This window comes from Spea bombifrons, chromosome 3 (genome assembly GCF_027358695.1).
Source record: "Spea bombifrons isolate aSpeBom1 chromosome 3, aSpeBom1.2.pri, whole genome shotgun sequence".
NCBI classification, from domain to species: Eukaryota; Metazoa; Chordata; class Amphibia; order Anura; family Pelobatidae; genus Spea; species Spea bombifrons.
In genome coordinates, this window is record NC_071089.1 from 77,015,791 (window position 1) to 77,035,149 (window position 19,359).

General features: G+C 42.3%; 1 protein-coding gene across 1 annotated transcript in view; it reads right to left on the reverse strand.

The window, feature by feature from the left end:
- Window positions 1-17,506, reverse strand: part of TINAG (tubulointerstitial nephritis antigen) — a 30,805-nt gene extending 13,299 nt beyond the window's left edge. Inside the window, exons 1-2 of the mRNA XM_053460358.1 lie at window positions 17,095-17,506; window positions 14,382-14,445 (exon numbers count right to left, since the gene is read on the reverse strand). Of these exons, the coding sequence (XP_053316333.1) occupies window positions 14,382-14,445; window positions 17,095-17,500 (470 nt within the window). The 5' untranslated portion in view covers window positions 17,501-17,506. The remainder of the gene's footprint in view (window positions 1-14,381; window positions 14,446-17,094) is intronic.
- Window positions 17,507-19,359: the final 1,853 nt, after the last annotated feature.

The window sequence follows — 19,359 nt, forward strand, 5'->3', positions numbered from 1 at the left end:
ACAAGGAAGAATAGCAGACACGGAAGGGAGTCCAAACAGCTATGCCAAACAAAACACGTACAATTAACAAGGGAAACCGGGTAGTCCAACAGGCCGGGTCAGCAACGGAGCGGGTAGTCCAACAAGCCGGGTCAGCAACGGAGCGGGTAGTCCAACAAGCCGGGTCAGCAACGGAGCGGGTAGTCCAACAAGCCGGGTCAGCAACGGAGCGGGTAGTCCAACAAGCCGGGTCAGCAACGGAGCGGATACGGTACAAAATCGGAAGGCAAAAGGGTGGTCAGACGAGCCAAAGGGTCAAAAAACCAGAGATATCAAATAGAATAAGCGAAAGGGATCACACAGCAACAAGGACCACAACAGGGTACCAAACTAAGAATATCCTGGGTATTTAAAACCGGCGCCAAAATCACAAGCTCCGCCCCCCAGCCCGAGACCCAATAGTACGGGAGGATCTCCCAGAACCCCGCCTTTGAGGCAGACTGGCCATTCCCCCTACAGGACAAGCAGGAGGAAAGGCTGAAGAGCGAGCCCGGGTAAGTACTAGATGCTGGGAGTCACTGCTTCGCCGGACCATAGGGTGTCCGGCAGAAGCGAGACTCCCAGCTCCAGAACTCCGTCCCCGATGCCGGTGGTCGGATATTCGACCACCCGCATCGGTGGGGTTAATAGGTTCCCCGGAAGACCGCCGCGCGAGTCTTCTGCTCGCGCGCGTGCGGCAGCGAACGGGTAAGTGTGACATTACCCCCCTCTCGAGGGCCGGCCATAGGCCGAACAATCCTGGGTTTATGAGGGAATTTAGAATAGAACTTACGGAGCAAGGCAGGAGCATGAAGATTCCTATGAGAAACCCAAGACCTCTCCTCCGGGCCATAACCTTTCCAATGGACTAGGAAATGAGTTACGAATTCTTTTAGCATCGAGAATAGATTGAACCTCATATTCGTCTTGAGAATCCACCAAAATAGCACGAGGGCGAGGGGTATACTTAGCGAACTTATTACAGACAAGAGGTTTGAGGAGAGAAACATGAAACGTACGGGGGACTCTAAGAGACGGAGGGAGAAGCAAGCGGTAAGTAACAGGATTTATCTTGCGAACGATACGAAACGGACCAATATATCTAGGAGCCAACTTCATAGAAGGCACTTTGAGCTTGAAATTCTTAGTAGACAGCCAGACTCTATCGCCCACCGAATACGAAGGAGCCAGACGACGATGACGATTAGCCTGGAGTCTATAAGTATCGGCGGCTTTAGACAGGGCCAAATGTACGGATTTCCATAAGGAGGGCAATTGCTTGACATAATGATCAACAGCCGGGACGGGAGAAATAGCAAACGACTCAGGCAATACTTCAGGGTGAAAACCGTAAGTACAAAAGAACAGGGAAACTTTGGAGGCTTCATGAACAGAATTATTCCTGGCAAATTCAGCCCAGGGTAAAAGTTGGGACCAATCATCTTGATGATCCCCTACAAACAGTCTAAGAAATTGCTCAAGAGACTGATTGGTTCTCTCAGAAATACCATTAGATTGAGGGTGGTATGCAGAGGAAAAGGCTAAATCTATATTTAGGGATTTACAAAAGGTTCTCCAAAATAAGGCTGTAAACTGAACCCCCCTATCAGATACAATTTGCTGAGGAAGCCCATGAAGACGAATGATTTCCCTGACAAAAATAGGTACCAGGTCAGGAGCAGAAGGTAGTTTAGCGAGCGGCACAAAATGAGCCATTTTGGAGAAGCGATCAACGACAACGAAAATGACGGTATTGCCTGCGGACGGAGGTAACTCTACAATAAAATCCATCGCCAAGTGAGACCATGGACGTGATGGAACAGCTAAGGGAAGCAGGAGGCCCATAGGCTTAGAATGGGAACTCTTGGCCGTAACACAAGGAATACAAGCGGCGACAAATTGCTTACAATCTTTATCTACAGTAGGCCACCAAAATTTCCTCTGAATAATTTCCTTGGTGCGTTGAGCACAAGGATGACCCGAAGATAAGGACGCATGGGCCCAACGTAAAACCTCTTCCCTATAAGCCTCGGGGACGAATAAGGTGTCAACTGGCCACTTGCTGTGAACTGGAACCCTAGATTGTACCTTAAGAAGACGGGTAAGTAGTGTAGACGTGACGCGAGTGGAAACAGAAGCAATGATTTGAGAAGGAGCCACAATAGGTTCAGGGAGGGTAGCAGTATTAGTGACAGTATCAAATTGTCTAGACAGAGCGTCAGCTTTGATATTCTTAGAACCAGGACGATAAGAAATAACAAACTGAAACCTAGAGAGAAAAAGTGACCATCTAGCTTGCCGAGGATTGAGGCGTTTGGCCCTGCTTAAATATTCCAAATTTTTATGATCAGTTAATATAGTAATAGGATTCCTGGCCCCTTCGAGAAGATGTCTCCACTCTTGGAGGGCCATAATGATACCCAAAAGCTCACGATTCCCTACATCATAATTCGATTCTGCCAGAGAGAATTTCTTGGAAAAAAAAGCACAGGGATGAAGTTTATCACGAAACTCCCTTCTTTGGGACAATACTGCTCCAACCCCTATTTCAGAGGCGTCTACTTCAATCACAAAAGGCTTAGAAACATCAGGATGTCTTAAAACGGGAGCAGCGGAAAAAGCAAGTTTTAACTGAGAAAATGCACTAACCGCTTCTTGTGACCAATTGCGACAATCAACTCCCTTCTTGGTCATACAGGTGAGGGGTGCAACAATCTTAGAAAAATTATGAATGAATTTTCTGTAGTAATTGGCGAACCCCAAAAATCTCTGGAGAGGCTTAAGGGCCTGAGGTTGAGGCCAGTCAGAGATCGCGGATAGTTTTTGTGGGTCCATCTCGAACCCAGAGGCCGATATAACGTAACCCAAAAACGACACTTTAGGAACTTCAAATACACATTTTTCTAATTTAGCATATAGACGATTTTGACGAAGGCGCTGGAGTACAATGCGAACATGTCTACGATGTGAGGACAAATCGGAAGAGTGGATTAATATATCGTCTAAATATACTATGACAAATTGCAAGGAGATGTCTCTGAAAATATCATTAATAAATTCTTGAAAGACAGCAGGCGCGTTACAAAGCCCAAAAGGCATTACAGTGTATTCATAATGCCCCATGCGGGTGTTAAACGCAGTCTTCCATTCGTCTCCCTCACGTATGCGAATAAGATTATAGGCTCCCCTAAGATCTAATTTAGTGAAGACAATAGAACCACGGAGTCTATCAAACAGTTCAGGGATGAGGGGTAACGGATACTTATTTTTTATTGTGATTAGATTCAGTCCGCGATAGTCAATACATGGTCTTAAACCACCGTCTTTTTTGGTTACGAAAAAAAAACCCGCCCCTGCTGGAGAGGTAGATTTCCTAATAAAACCTTTCATTAGGTTCTCTTTAATGTAATCCTCCAATGCACGAGATTCCGGCAGAGATAAAGGGTAAGTACGTCCCCTAGGAGGAATGGTGCCAGGAAGAAGTTCAATGGGACAGTCGTAGGAACGATGAGGAGGTAAAACCTCCGCTTGTTTTTCATCAAATACATCCGTATAGGAGTGGTAGGCCCAAGGTACGATGGAGGAGGCAATAGTAGAAACAGACGTATCTTTAATCGTGATGTTGGAGAGGCATGAATTAACACAATTAGGGCCCCAAGCCAGGATATCACCAGTCTGCCAGCTAATTGACGGACAGTGAGTACGAAGCCAGGGCAAACCCAGCACTACAGGATACTTAGGAGAAGAAATCACATGAAAGCGCATCGATTCTTGATGTAGTACTCCCACGGAGAACAAAAGGGGACAGGTTTGTTGAGTAATGCATGAAGGATGTAGAGGTTTACCGCCAATCGCTGTAATGGCAATAGGGGGAAATACTTGAAGAAGCGGAATCTGGTGCAGACGAACAAAATTTAGATCAATGAAAGATCCGGCAGCCCCTGAATCAATCATGGCCGAGGTAGAAATTTTCTTTTTATTCCACTCCAAGGAAACAGGAACTAGCAAACAGTCTTTTGAAGGAGCTGAACAAACCTCACCCAGACAAGGCTCCTCTACTTGAGCTGGGTGCGGAAGTTTTCCGGTCTCCTAGGACAGTTACGAACAAAGTGACCCTTTAATCCGCAGTACAAACAAAGTCCTTCGGTTCTGCGGCGAAATTTTTCAGCAGCCGTCAGTTTAGTGGCTCCCAGTTGCATTGGCTCTTCAGTAGATGAACTCGCAGTATTATAACTTGAGGGGAGATCGACAGGTGGAGAGCGAAAGTAGACACGTTCAACTCTTTTGGTTTTCTGAGATTGTCGCTCCCTGATCCTGATGTCCAATTTAAGGGCTAAGGACACAAAATCTTCAAGGTCACTGGGATGGTCTCTGGTAGCCAGTTCATCTTTCAGTCTTTCAGACAGACCATCATAGAAGGCAGCAATTAAGGCCTCATCAGACCAGTTAACCTCAGCAGCAATCGTTTTAAATTCAATACCATACTCTGCTACTGAACGGAGTCCTTGAGAAACATGGAGGAGCGAAAGGGAGGCTGTAGAAGCTTTGCCCGGCACATCAAAGGTCTTACGGAAGGCTGACATAAAGGAACTGCAATTGTAAATGAGATGAGAGTCCCTCTCCCATAGAGGAGAAGCCCAGGCTAAGGCTTTTCCAGTCAACAGGGAAATCAAGTAGCCAACTTTCGCCTTTTCCAAAGTGAACATATGGGGAACTAATTCAAATTGAATGAGACACTGGTTCAAAAAACCCCTGCAGGCATCAGGATCTCCGGAATATCTGTTGGGAGCCGGCAATTTAACCGGTGCAGAAGTGGCTCCAGAAGCAGACGCAGAATGAGAGGCCTCGGTCGAAGCAGAAGAGGTAGGCGTAGAAGCTGAACCCTCGGTAGCTGGATCCGAGCGACGAACTAACACTTGCATAGCATGAGCCATCTGATCCAGGGTTTCTTGAATACACTTGAATCGGGATTCATGAGACTCCAAAAGTTGTTCATGCGCAGACAGAACCTTGCCCAACTCGGAGGGATCCATGACCCTGTTGTAATGTCACGACCACTGACACGATAGCGCACACCGCAGGAGTTATTCTGCCCGGGACCCTATCACCAAAGGAAACCCTTAGTGACCGGGAGCAGGGACTTAGATGATCCCAACAGTGAGGAGGCTAGGTGAAAGCGGCTAATAAAGGAACGAGTTGGGTACAAGGAAGAATAGCAGACACGGAAGGGAGTCCAAACAGCTATGCCAAACAAAACACGTACAATTAACAAGGGAAACCGGGTAGTCCAACAAGCCGGGTCAGCAACGGAGCGGGTAGTCCAACAAGCCGGGTCAGCAACGGAGCGGGTAGTCCAACAAGCGGGGTCAGCAACGGAGCGGGTAGTCCAACAAGCCGGGTCAGCAACGGAGCGGATACGGTACAAAATCGGAAGGCAAAAGGGTGGTCAGACGAGCCAAAGGGTCAAAAAACCAGAGATATCAAATAGAATAAGCGAAAGGGATCACACAGCAACAAGGACCACAACAGGGTACCAAACTAAGCATATCCTGGGTATTTAAAACCGGCGCCAAAATCACAAGCTCCGCCCCCCAGCCCGAGATCCAATAGTATGGGAGAATCTCCCAGAACCCCGCCTTTGAGGCAGACTGGCCATTCCCCCTACAGGACAAGCAGGAGGAATGGCTGAAGAGCGAGCCCGGGTAAGTACTAGATGCTGGGAGTCACTGCTTCGCCGGACCATAGGGTGTCCGGCAGAAGCGAGACTCCCAGCTCCAGAACTCCGTCCCCGATGCCGGTGGTCAGATATTCGACCACCCGCATCGGTGGGGTTAATAGGTTCCCCGGAAGACCGCCGCGCGCGAGCAGTTCTCTGCACGCGTGTGCGGCACCGAAGGGGTATCGGAAGGCTGCCGCCGCGCGCGAGCAGACTTCTGTTCGCGTGCGTGCGGCAACGAAGGGGTGTACCGAAGCTGCTGCCGCACGCGAGCAGTCTTCTGCTCGCGCGCGTGCGGCAGCGAACGGGTAAGTGTGACAGTATGTGTGTATTGTGTGTAATGTGTGTTTTTATTGAGGGAAAGTGAATGGGCAGGGCACTTTTCACATTGCAATCACTGAATCATGTGTGTTAGCAGAGATCAGACTTTTGCTTAACAGCATGCTAGCCAGTCAAAATAAGCTGCCTGCTCCATGGTTCCAATTAAAGGCAAAAATATGTTAATTTTGATTCCATGATCCCTTGCCGTGGGGGTAGCACTACAAGATTTCTGTGGGAAAAGCAGGTCTTCTGGCTTGCTTGGTGGATGTGGATCAGGGGCGTACCTAGAGTATTTGGCACCTGGGGCGGATCCTGTATGTGGCACCCCCACACACACACACACACACTTTAAAACTGCATAGCTTCTATCGTTATATGCTGGCACAGACATTGAAGGTGGTACAGCATAACACCTATCACTATATACTGAGGCAGACATTGACGGGGGTACAGCATTAAACCTATCATTATATACTGAGGCAGACATTCATGAGGGTACAGCATAACACCTATCACTATATACTGAGGCAGACATTGACGGGTACAGTATTACACCTATCACTATACACTGAGGCAGACATTCACGGGGTAGAGCATAACACCTATCACTATATACTGAGGCAGACAATGACAGTGGTACAGCATAACACCTATCACTATATACTGAGGCAGACATTGACAGTGGTACAGCGTAATCCCTATCACTATACTCTGAGCCAGACATTGACAATAGTGCAGCATAACCCCTATCTCTATATTCTAAGCCAAACATTGATGTGGTATAGGCTTACCACTTCAGTGTCTGGCTTAGTAGGGATGCACCAAAATGAAAATTCGAGACCAAAACCAAAAATTCAGCATTTACTTGGCCAAAACCGAAAATGACCCCCCCACACCATAAAAAAATCTCACACTTTTATTAAAAGTAAGTAACACATCAAAATTGGACAAAAAAATAAAACAGCAATCACGCCCAGGTTCTAGCATGTACTGGTTGCCTGGGCATGATAGGAGTGTGACTGCTGTTAGCAATTATATATATATATATATATATATATATATATAAATATTGTTATTATTATTGTTCACATGTGAACTCAGCACTGGAGGCATAGAATCAGACATACAAATCCCGTATTTGCAGGTATACAATAATAATGTACGGAAAGCATCGCAGGTATAGATCAACTAGAAATCACATAAAAACTCAGCAATAAAGGTAGGTTGTACACCCCAAAGCCAGCGTCCAAATTGCCCAAATAGAACCTGACCAGCACCCAAATTACACACACACATAGGACGTGCCATCTTTGCCCCCAAACAGCCCAGCATGAGTCAGCATTGTTCCCAAACAGCCGAGTGTACGCCATCTTTGTCCCATAAACACGCTACATGTGCCAACTTTGTCCCATAAACACCCCGCCTGTGCCATTTTTGCCCCACAAACACCCTGCTTATACCATATTTGTCTTTTTGACAAATCAATTATACACCTATGATTAACACAAACACTTTTACAGTCACTCACTAATTCACTTTCATTCACACAATTCATTCACACAATAATTTATTCTTTCACACAAATTATTTATACATATTAATTGATGCATTCTCACAAATTCATTAATTCTCTCACTCATTCACACAATCTACCCCCTTCTCACCCCCTTCTGCCCTATCTACCCCCTCCTAACTATCTACCCTCTCCCCCCTTTGAAGTTCACTTACCTTTCAGGAGTCCTGCAGTGGGGGTGCAAGGCCTCTGTCTCCCAGCTCTGCCACTGTATGGAACAGTATAGAGTGATGGGAGTTATGATGTACTTTTAGAGCATAATTATATAATGAAAAAGACATTGGAAATGGTACAGCATAACACCCATCACTCTCACACATATACCAATCCACACATATACCAATCCACACATATACCAATCCACGCATATACCAATCCACGCATATACCAATCCACGCATATACCAATCCACGCATATACCAATCCACACATATACCAATCCACTCTCACCGTCACTCTCACTGAATGCTTTTCTACCTTTCCTCTTTTCTCCTTACAGCAGTCAGCTCCTTTTCCTGCTCTTCGCTCCTCTTCTTCTTCTGTCTTCTTCCGGTTCGGTGGGCGCAGCTTCAGTGTTGTGCGCCGGGATCTGACAACAAACCCCGGCGCACAGCAGCAGTTGCTGCGCGGATCGCAAAGGAGTGGTATCGGAGGTCTGATAAAGACCTCCGATACCGCTCCCTTGCGAGCCTGCTCCTCCAGCGGAGGACATTACTGTCCGTCTCTGGAGGGGTGCCGGGTGCTGGAAAGTTGGCACCCCCCTGATGAGCGGCACCCGGTGCGGACCGCAACCCCCGCCCCCCGCTAGGTACGCTACTGATGTGGATGATGCCTCTGCTACCCCTTAACTAGACTTATGCATTAAGATTCACAGGAATTGCAATTTTAACAAAACGTGCTAATTTCACCATCACACAAGTGAAAATGGAGCAAACAACATCTTTATTTAAATTTCACTGGCGCTTTCATTCTCACTCACGCACTCACCCACTCTGTCTTTCACAATCTCACACTCTTATTCACTCATTCTCACACTCTCTTTCCCTACCAGTCATGGGAAAGGCTACTGAGAAACACCCTCATTTTGCAGAAGTTCACGGGAGGTGAGAGAGTGAATAAGGATGAATTTATTGTAAATGTAAAAAATTAATCAACTGTAAATTGAATTGATTCGAAAAGGAATGGACCAAAAATGAAACAAAAATTAATTTGAATCATTTTTGGTCCATTTGCACAAGTCTATTGATAACTATTCCACCAAATCACTTAATTTTTGCAGGGCAACTATTGTGCATGTAGACTGGGATGGATTGTTTTCAGGACACAACAGAAGACAAAATTACACATATGAATGCATTCCTTTTGGAAACAAATATAAAGGAAGCAAATTAAAACCAATGTGGCTTAAGATGAAATTAAAAGCAAGAAATTGACACTTAAACATTATAAAAGCGATCAGCATCATCATTTATAGAGTACAAAGGAGAGTACAAAGAAGCCAACAAAGTCTTCAAAAAAGGCTAATAAAATGGCTAAATTGCAAAATGTGTTAAGTGTAAAACAAATCACAAAAAAATGTTAAGTATGTAAATGAAAAAAGGTAAAAACAGAAAATCTTTGTCCATTGTTATCCGAAATGGGAAATTTGGTTGTCAAGGACAGAAACAAGCAGATATTTTAAATAACTTTTTCTTCTTCTGCTTATACCAAGGAAGAACCAATGGCTGAGCTCCTGCTGGCTGATTTTAAGGAACCGTTACAACAAACGTGGAATTGGCTGACACACTTGCTTAAGCAAGGTAGACAAGGCCCCAGGGCCAGATGACATACTATACACCCAGCGGCACTTAAAGAGCTGAGCCTAAACTGGCCAGACCATTATTTTGAATCTATAGGGATTCTTTCAGTTCAGGTACAGTGCCAATGTACTGGCGCAAGACAGATGTGGTGCCCATATTTAAAAAGAGATCAAAGTCGCCTGGCAATTACAAGCAAATGAGCTTGACATCTGTAGTGGGGAAATTTCCCACCCTGGTTCTAAGGCAATTTGGAGCATTTTGCTGCAGCTCACGTTTAAACGCGTTTAGAAGTAAATTTCTTGGGAATAAACTATACAAACCATAAATTGTTTTTTTCAGCACGCCCAGCAGATTCCAAATATACCATTTTTATATGTGTATGTCTCATTAGGTTTCCAAAATAAAGCCAAAATTGGGGAAAAAAGTGTATATAACATTGGCTACCACAGTGATCATTTAACTAGAATACTTAAACTTTTTTTTTTTTAAGTTAAACTAGTTTATTTTTAGATAATTTAATGTGGGGGTCTCTAGGCAATTTTGATCTTTATTTATCTGCCTTTAGAGGCCCCAAATATTTTTTTTTAACTTTTTTTACATTTTTTTATTTTTTAACTTAATATTTTTTATTGGAAAGGTGAGGCAATTACCTTTCCAATGGTATATGTTGGGGGTCTGTAGCTGCTTAGATGCCTGAGATACAAGCAGCATGCCCCCATACGAAGACGTCAATGCTGGAGGACGGAGCCCCGGCGATGCCTGTGAGGATACAGGCCAGATCACCGGGGCAGAAGGTGGTGGAGGTCCACATATCTCCACCGAGGTAAGTCACTGCTGAGAACGTAGTGGTTACGTCCTTAGCACCTGAAGCCCACTTGTGAGGATGTAACCACTACGTCCTTAGCAGCAAAAGGGTTAATCAGCGGGCAAAGTGGGCATTTACCCAGGGCCCGCTAACCTTCAGGGGCCCACTGGCAGTCATACTGACGGTTTGGGGCTAGGGTGACCACATGACCCGGATTGCCTGGGACAGTCCCGCAATGGAGGTGGTCTCAGCCAATCAGGAGAGACTTCTCAACTCTCCACATTGCCTAAGAGTTCAGAAGCCTCTCCTGGTAGGCTGAGTTCCTCCTTCACACCAACTGAGAGTAAGCTGGAGCCAGCACCAGGTATGTTTGACTCTGTGTGTGACTGTGTTTGTCAGTTTGTCACAGTGTTTGTGTGACTGTGTTTGTTTGTGTGACTGTGTTTGTGTCTGTGTTTGTGTCTGTGTTTGTTTGTCTCTGTGTTTGTTTGTCACTGTGTTTGTCTGTTTGTGTGACTTTGTGTGTAATGTCTGGTAATAGAGGAGTTAATTCTCTGAATCTACTGCCTGGTATTAGAGGGGTTAACATTCTATATCTGCTCATGTCTGTAATGAGTGTATGGGAGCCCAGGGAGCGGCGGACTGCGGTCCGCAGTAGTGGAATTTGAAGATGGCCGCGCGTCCAGCGGCCATCATCGAATATTTTTTTTAAGCCCTGTCCTCCACCTACAGCCGCTGTACTCCTCACTACAGCACCTGCCCCCAGTACAGGATGGGAGGGGTCCACTAATATATTGTTTGCCCAAGGCCCACCAGAGCCTTGAATCGGCCCTGGTCTTGTCAAACTAACTTAATAGCATTCTTTAACAAAGTCAGTGAAAATACAGATCTGGGTGTAGCAGTGGATAATCTATTTGGATTTTGATAAGACATTTGATATGGTTCCAAACAAAAGGTTACTGTACAAGTTATCAGAAATAGGCTTTGAGGCAAATGTATGTATCCGTTCTGAAAACTGACTAAAAGAGAGAATGTAAAGAATTGTAAATGAAAAAAAATTCAAACTGAACCAAGGTATTAAGTGGAGTACCTCATGGGTCTCTCCTTGGTTGTCTTCCTTTTAATTTGTTTGTTAAAATTAAATTAATTAAGATACATAAATTACACTGCAGCAAGTAAGCAGCAAATGGAGACCCCTTACCACCTCGGGCTATTACCCCCATTTCATCATTTTTAACTAAATGATGCATGTGCAGGTGTTGGCTGGCTGTGGGTGGCAACATGGTACATTTTTATACTCTTTCAGCGTACAGCCATGTGTATCCAGCGTGAATGGCAAACTTAGTAAATATAGGGTGCTATAAGCCATCATCCTACTTATACCATGGCAGGCTTAATACTGTGTAGGGTAAGCATGGCTTTATAACTTACTCGAGTATGAATCTATATAGTTTTGTATTTATGTTCACAAAATATTCTGCACTCGTAGAAAAGAGGACACCACAGAAAAAAAGGGACAGAATAATGCGAGTACCAAAGAGAGAATCCTTTCTAAATGGAGCCATTTAGGAGATATGTTATTTTGAGCAAAGGGATCTGATGTCATATCCCAGAACGATGTATGTGTGTTGCCAAGTCAGGTCACGATGGAGCCTATGCTGGATAGCCATAGTACCCTATAATGTATTTGGGGTGATTACAAGGGGGTCTTCGATCTCCCCAACCAGCCCAAGGGTACCTGGTTATGTGGTAGAGGGACTGCCCACCAATGTTCCATCTAATTTTTCTTAGTTGGCATGCACAGAAAATTTCTCTTGTGCAAAAAGTTTCACAGAGCAAAAATTTTGTGCGCACAATATCCGCGCCGCATAAAGTTTAAAAAAATATATATTTTTTTCTTTTTTTGGGAAAAAATGTTGTGCGCACAATTTTTGAACTTGTGCACTCTCTAAAAAAGCTAGGTGCACGCGCACAAGCGCACAGCTTAGGGGGAACACTGCTGCCCACTCCCTGTAACTGCCACCCTGTACCTAGTCAGCCTAGGTGAGAATTTGCAACTGCCCAGAGGAAATGTTTCCAGGTATGAAAGCATGGGATGATTATGCAGGTGACAGGAGCAATGTTATGTTACCCTCAGCTTATAGTGTGAAAAGAAGAAGAATGGAAGAAGGCTCTGGTGAAGGTAAGTGATGATGAGGTGATAAAGTGAGTGTTAATGTGTAAGTGTGTATTAGCATGACTTTGTGTGTGCAAGTGTGTGTTAAAGTGAGTGCATCTATGTGTGAGCATGCAAGTGTGTTTTTGTTAACATACATGTGGGTTATTATATGTGTTAGGGTGTATGTGTGCATGAGTGTGTGTTGGCATGATTGTGTAAGTAGGTGTGTATTAGCATGAGTGTGTACGTGTATTTGTTTTAGCATCAATAAGTTTGTGTGTTAGTATGAGCGTACGTGTGTTTGCATGTAAGAGTCAGTGTGTTAATGTGTGAGCTAGCGTGTATGTTACAGAGGGGGTTAATGGGACTGGTGGGTCACTCTACTTTCCAGCCCCCCAGGCCAGAAGGTGCCAGTCCCCACCTGGTAAGTTTAATTAATGAATACAAAAAAAAACAAAAAAAAACTACTTTATAAAATTGCATGTTTCAGCGATTCCCATATCAGTAATATTAGTAACCTTACCACCAAACATAATGAAGCTGCTGAACTGAAAAATGTTTGAACCATGTGGCTGCTAGTGCAGTGTGACAGCATTTATACGTACTGTTGCTGAATTACAACATTAATATTAGACTTGTGCATTTGTATTCTGGCGAACATGAAAACGGACACAAAGGGTGCGTTTTCATTGTTCAGCCCGAATACTGAACATACGAACATGGTGGCGGCAAAACGTATACGAAGACGAAGACACACAACACGAAGAATCTTTGTCTTCGTCTACTAATCTCCCTGGTCCCTTCCCCATCTAGCCTACCTTATCTACGCAGCATCGCAAGGGAAGTGGTCTCCAATTGGTTGATGCCAGAGGAGGCCCCTGCAGGTGACCAATAGAGTCCCTTTAACTCCCCTCTACAAGAGTTAAAGGTTAAAGGTCTTTAACTCCTGACGGCGAACCTACGGAAGCAGAAATCCGTAGGTTTGTCTTCAGGAGTTAACCCCTTAAGGACAATGGGCGGTCCCTAAACCCATTGAAAACAATGCATTTTGAGCCCGTACATGTACGGCCTTTGTCATTAAGGGGTTAAAGGGCCATAAGAACGACTCAATTTGTTGGTGGCAGGGCCCCTGCATGGCCCTTTAACAACTCGGCCTGTTCCGAGAGTTAAAGGTCTATACGAGCGACTCTATTGGTCGCCAGCAGGGTGCCGGAACTTGGCTCCAAGAGTTAAAGGTCCGTACGAACGACCAATAAAGTGCGAGTGAGCCTATTGGTCGTCTGCAGGGGAGGCCCCTGCTGGCGACCAATAAAGTTGCTTGTACGGACATTTAAAATCCTGGCGCCAAAGCTGCTGTGTAGTGAGTACCGCGTTAACCCCATATTAACCCCTTATACAAAAAACAGCGAAAAACAAAGAAAAAAACGAACACAAGAATGTACATGAATATCTGTGGAATATGAATATTTGTTTCTCCCACTAAGAGTTGGCCAGTGCCCAAGACTAATTAATATTGTGCGGATGCATCTTTTGTTTTCTGTGATAATAGTGATTGGTATAGCATGTTGCCTTATAGGCCACTAAATAGCATGTTCCCCCAGATTAAAAACTGCCAATTATGCAGACATTGATGATTCTGTCAATAAGCTACCTACTTATTTATTTGCAAAGTCCTGTGATTGCATGACTATTTTGGACTGATAGCTATTGACCTCACTGCACCCAGGCTGCTGAACAAATGTAGAGCTTTTGAATCAATATATATATATCTATATGTACACTATATATACTGCATATATATATAATATAACTACATATACTTCTGCTATATACTATACTATACTGTAAAAGGTATTTATGAAAGATGAGCAGAATAAATCATTTGGCACAAATGCTTTCCTATGTGTTCTAAACAGTTACATGAAAGCAATGCTTTTTCTCTTTTTAGCTTTATCTTGACATACAGAGTAATCGAACAATGAACACTTTACCAGTAATTGCAGTTTTCCCTTATAATGGCTTTATCTTCATAGTAGGTTCCATCAGCAGTGCATCCTATCAATAAAATTAATATAGTTAATGCAGTGTGTGAATAATAATAATAATAAAATCTAATTATATATTTTTTTCATTCTTGTACATGTGCACGCCTATTCCTCATATAAGGAATAGGAAACAAAGCACGTATTACCCTATAAATGTGCACCAAGTAAATCCATCATTGCTTGGTTATACCAGCTCCTCAGTGAGTGTGCCCTGCCGTCTTATGTTCCCCTTTGCCTATTATGCAGAAGTAGGATTATAATTAAGGTCTTTTATTGGTGTCCCTTATAAATCCCAAACATATCACATTAATAATACTGTCTTTTTCTTAATACTTGAGTAATAATGTAGGCATGACTGCTGTTATTATTATGCTTGAGTTATGCTTTTGGTAAATGCCAGAGCTGCAAATATAAATAACTCTGAAATAGGAAAATATAAATAGATAATAACAAAGAAAGTGCCAGGTGTTTTTCAAAGCTCCAACTGGCGTTTTCTTTGCACCTACACAATGGGCCTGATTCAACAACCCAACTAAAATATCCACTAATGACAGAAAAAACACTAAAGCCATACTCATAAGTAAGCAATTTAACCCACAGCACATAGTCAAGTAACAAGTACAAGGCACATGTTCATCACGCGTAATTTATTCATTAATAACGTTACCATCAGTTTATTATTACCTTTTGTCTAAGCAGATCAAATCAATCCCCATGGGCACGCAATTTATTCAAGAAGTGGGTCTTTTTGAGGCATGGGTTAGCGCATTCCAAAGGATAGTGGCAGCCGCTAATACATGAGCAGTAGAGATCATAGGACAGGTGTGTATTTGGACATGAGAGAGGAAATATAGGTACAGATACCGCTTTGTAAGTGAGAGTTAGGATTTTAGATTGAATCCGTTAGAGTACAGGCAGCCAATGATGAGATCAACAGAGGGTAGCTCTAGTAGAGCAAGGAAAATCGGTTAAGCAAAATAATCTCACAATAATTATGGTTTGTATGAAGTAAGTACAGGCTTGAGCGAGACCAGTGAATACTTGAGTTAAGTAGTCAAAATGATAATGAGTGGATGAAAATGAGCTTTAGTTGCACGTTATGTTAGGAAGGAGGTGAATAAGGTATTAATGTTTAGGCAACAGGTTTTTGGAAACAGGGTGAATGTGAAGGTTCCCCTACCTACATTTCATCAATAATCTCTAAATACACTCCACACCGGTCGCTCGGCTCATTCAATGATCTCCTTCTATCCTCTCCTTTGATTTCTAGCTCTCATGCACACTTACAAGATTTCTCAATGGCTGCCCCTATCCTCTGGAATGCTCTCCCCTGGCCAATCCATCTTTCTCTGTGCCTTTATTCCTTCAAAAAAGATCCATTTCTTTAAGGACGCTTACAACATTGCACATTAATGCCCTCCCATATTCCTTTGGCTCATCTTTCCTAGTCCCTCTCCTGCAATACTTTTACTAGTGTGGCTGGTCCATCCCTAACGACAGCACTTTTACCTATTGTGTAAATACACCCTAAACCCTTCTAGATTGTAAACTCTTTGGAGCAGGGCCCTCCTCACCTGTTGTTTCTGTAAGTCAAATTGCTATGTTACATACTACTTGTTTTGTCCTGTCCACCCATTGTACAGCGCTACAGAATTTGATGGCGCTATATAAAATAATAAATAATAATAATAAAAATAATAAATAATAATAATTCCTTTTTATTATGTTCATGTCGATTATTGTTTGCTTTTTTTTAATATTGTTTACTTTTATTTAATCTGTAGGTACAATCTATTCTGTACTTGGCTCCAGAAAATGAGAGAAATTTTAATGTGTTCTCCCTGGTAAACCACTTTAAATAAGTAAACAAATACAATATTAGCTATTCCTTTGATTAATTTAATTATTTTTTTTAATAAAACCTTTTTTTTTTTAATTCATTTTAAATTATAAAAGTTATTGTCAAGGACATATGGAATGTAGGTCAATATCTTTTTTAATTAAACGGCAACTTACAAAATTTAAAGCTACACGTACTCATACCTGTTCACTAGTAACTCATATATTAGTGATAGAATGCAAGTGCATTGCATGTCAGACCAGTAAACTTTACTTTACTTGACTCACCCCTTGACTTTTCATAAGTTATCCTCACTGCATTAGCTAGAAGTGGCATTTTTTTACATTTTATTAAAACATAAGCATTGTTACATATCTTAATTTCTTGATTATCAAATCTTAACCCAATATCTACATTTAACCAATAAAATACATGAATGTAGATGCTTAAGGTTTTGTTTTATGTATGAAATGAGTGCTTCAGGAAAAGATAGAACAGAAGGATTCCTTTGTTCTGTAAATATGCACCGCAGAATAATTAGCTTGAAAAGTTTCAAGGACATCAAGATAAAATGCAAGAGCTATCAGGATCGGAGTCCATTGTGTAGATTGTGTGCACATATATTATCTAACGATTCTAGTTCTTGTCTCCACAGTAACAAGCAGGTGTGTGAATTTTAGAACATTTATAGTGATTTAAACTGCTCCCTGTGTGATGAATAAGTAATTTACAGATGCTTTTTAAAATCAATTTGAAATCGGATAGAAATATGGCCTAAGACAAGTATATATTTAGTGAAAATTACAATTATTCACTTACCATTTTCTAAAGATGGAGTGTTTGGTGTTGGAGGATTTTGTAAATTCATGTCACTGCAAACCAGCCAAAAGTCTGGACAACAATCTGCATGTCCTACTGGTTCCTGATCACAGAATTTATCACAGTAGCATGTTGAATTTTTTTGGAAGTACCAGACACTGCAGTCATCATTCCTGTTCTGACAACAGCCACGTTTCTCACAGTAGCTGCCTATATCCAATGCTCTTTTTGCTCTGCTACCTCTGAAAAGGTTACGTTCTTCTGCAGAATATAAATGTGTCCCTAAATTCCTCCCAGAAACAAAATATTCAGTGAAAGTAAAGCACAGAAGTATACCGTAGCCAAAGAACACCATCATTCTTTTGCAACTATTAAAAAAAAATGTGTGGTTTTCTCCTGAAGACATTAATGGTCAGCCAGATGAAGAATACCTAAGTCTTAGACAGAAACAAGTTTCTCCACTCATTTTGATTAAAAATTAACCAGAGCTATTGAATGATTAGCTTGACATTTTGCTGAGCTATAAAAACATAAAACAAATTCTCATAGTAAACTATTATAACTTGCAATACATATGAAACATTTTCAACATGCCAATAAAAATATTATATGCACATTGCATGTAACTGAAGAGGACGAGTGAAAACTTGGAGGTCCTCTTTGAATTGTATTCTCTCAAACATCCAACAGCCCTTGTATTAAGTGGTCAACAAATAGTATTAAAAAACAAATTTGACAAAGTACCTCCATAAAGATTTTTTTCCATGTAAAGATGTTAAATATTTCTGAGGTAGTTATTGTCATAGACACAAGGCTAGAAGGCTGTGTAACAGGTATCTCACTGACTAAGAACCAATGCCAACCGAAAATTATGATTACCTAAGTGCTCAAATGTGAATTGTTTGAGACTTTTTAAATGCTCAGTTCCCATTCTTTTTGAAAAGTCCGGTTCCAGAGGGGTTGTTAAGCCCCATGAGAAGAAGGAAATCATCTGCATGTCCTTCAAAATATAAAACAAATTATATCATTATCAAATCTGGTTCATAGTTAAAATATTGTTAATGTAAGTTTTACATTATGACCAGATCTCTTAAGGTCCTGCCACAGCATTTTAATCGTGTTGAGGTCTGGACTTTGACTGGGCTATTGCAATAACTTGATTTGCCTACAGATCATTCTCCTGTTGCATGACCCAATCTTGGCCAAGCTTTAGCTGTTGGGCAAATGGCCTAACATTTGACTCTAGAATATTTTGATATATAAAGAAGTTCATGGTCGACTCAATGACTGCAAGGTTCCCAGGTTCTCTGGCTGTAAAACAAGTGTTAGCAACCACAAAACCAGATAGAGACTATAGTGCAGTTTAATCACACCTTTATTGAATATAAATAACAAAATTCAGAGACGTAATCAAAATACACAGCCAGAAGGCAGGAGCCAAAATCGGTACTCAGACGAGCTGAAGTCAGGATACTGGATGCTAATGTAGTCAGGAACAGAGCCAGGGATCAGGAACCAGGAATCAGAGTGGTAAGTCAGCCAGGCCAGGGTCAACACGGATAAACAGCAGAAAGAATGGTAAATGCGCTTGAAAGTCAGAGACCACACAAGGTCAGAGAGATACTGGGCCATTGCAGCTAAATAGCCAGAGCACAGCAGGAAAGGGGTCTGGCTGATTAGCAAGTAACCCTGGAAACAAAGGAATGAAAGGCTGCTAGTTAGTATCAGCTGAGGTTTTTCTGTTTCTGAACAGAAAAGCAAGTAATGGAGCAGGGAGAAGGGTGAGGACCCTGCCAACAAGCCCAAATCATCACCCCTCCACCACTGTGCTTGGCAGTTGGTGTGAGGTGTTTGTGGTGAATTTGCTGGGATATCCACTCCTGGGAGGATTGACAAGTTTTCCACTTTTGAATAATTTTGAACTTTGGACTAAATTGTTTTGAATGGCCCTATAACCCTTCCCAGATTGATGGGCAGCAACCATTGCATCTCTAAGATCATTGCTGATATATTTCCTCCTTGGCATTGTGCCAATTCTCCATGCCAGCAAACTGCTAAAATTTTGGCTATTATAGAGGTGGTCACACTTGCTGATGATCAATTAATCGAGGGCATTTGTTTGTCTGAACAACAAGAACTTCAAAAACAATTGTGAAATATTAGCATCCAAATATTACATAACTTTATTCTTTGGTTAGCAATGTCATTTGCAAGTCCATAATATTAAATGACCATCATAGATTTATTTTTTGACTTCGAGAATCA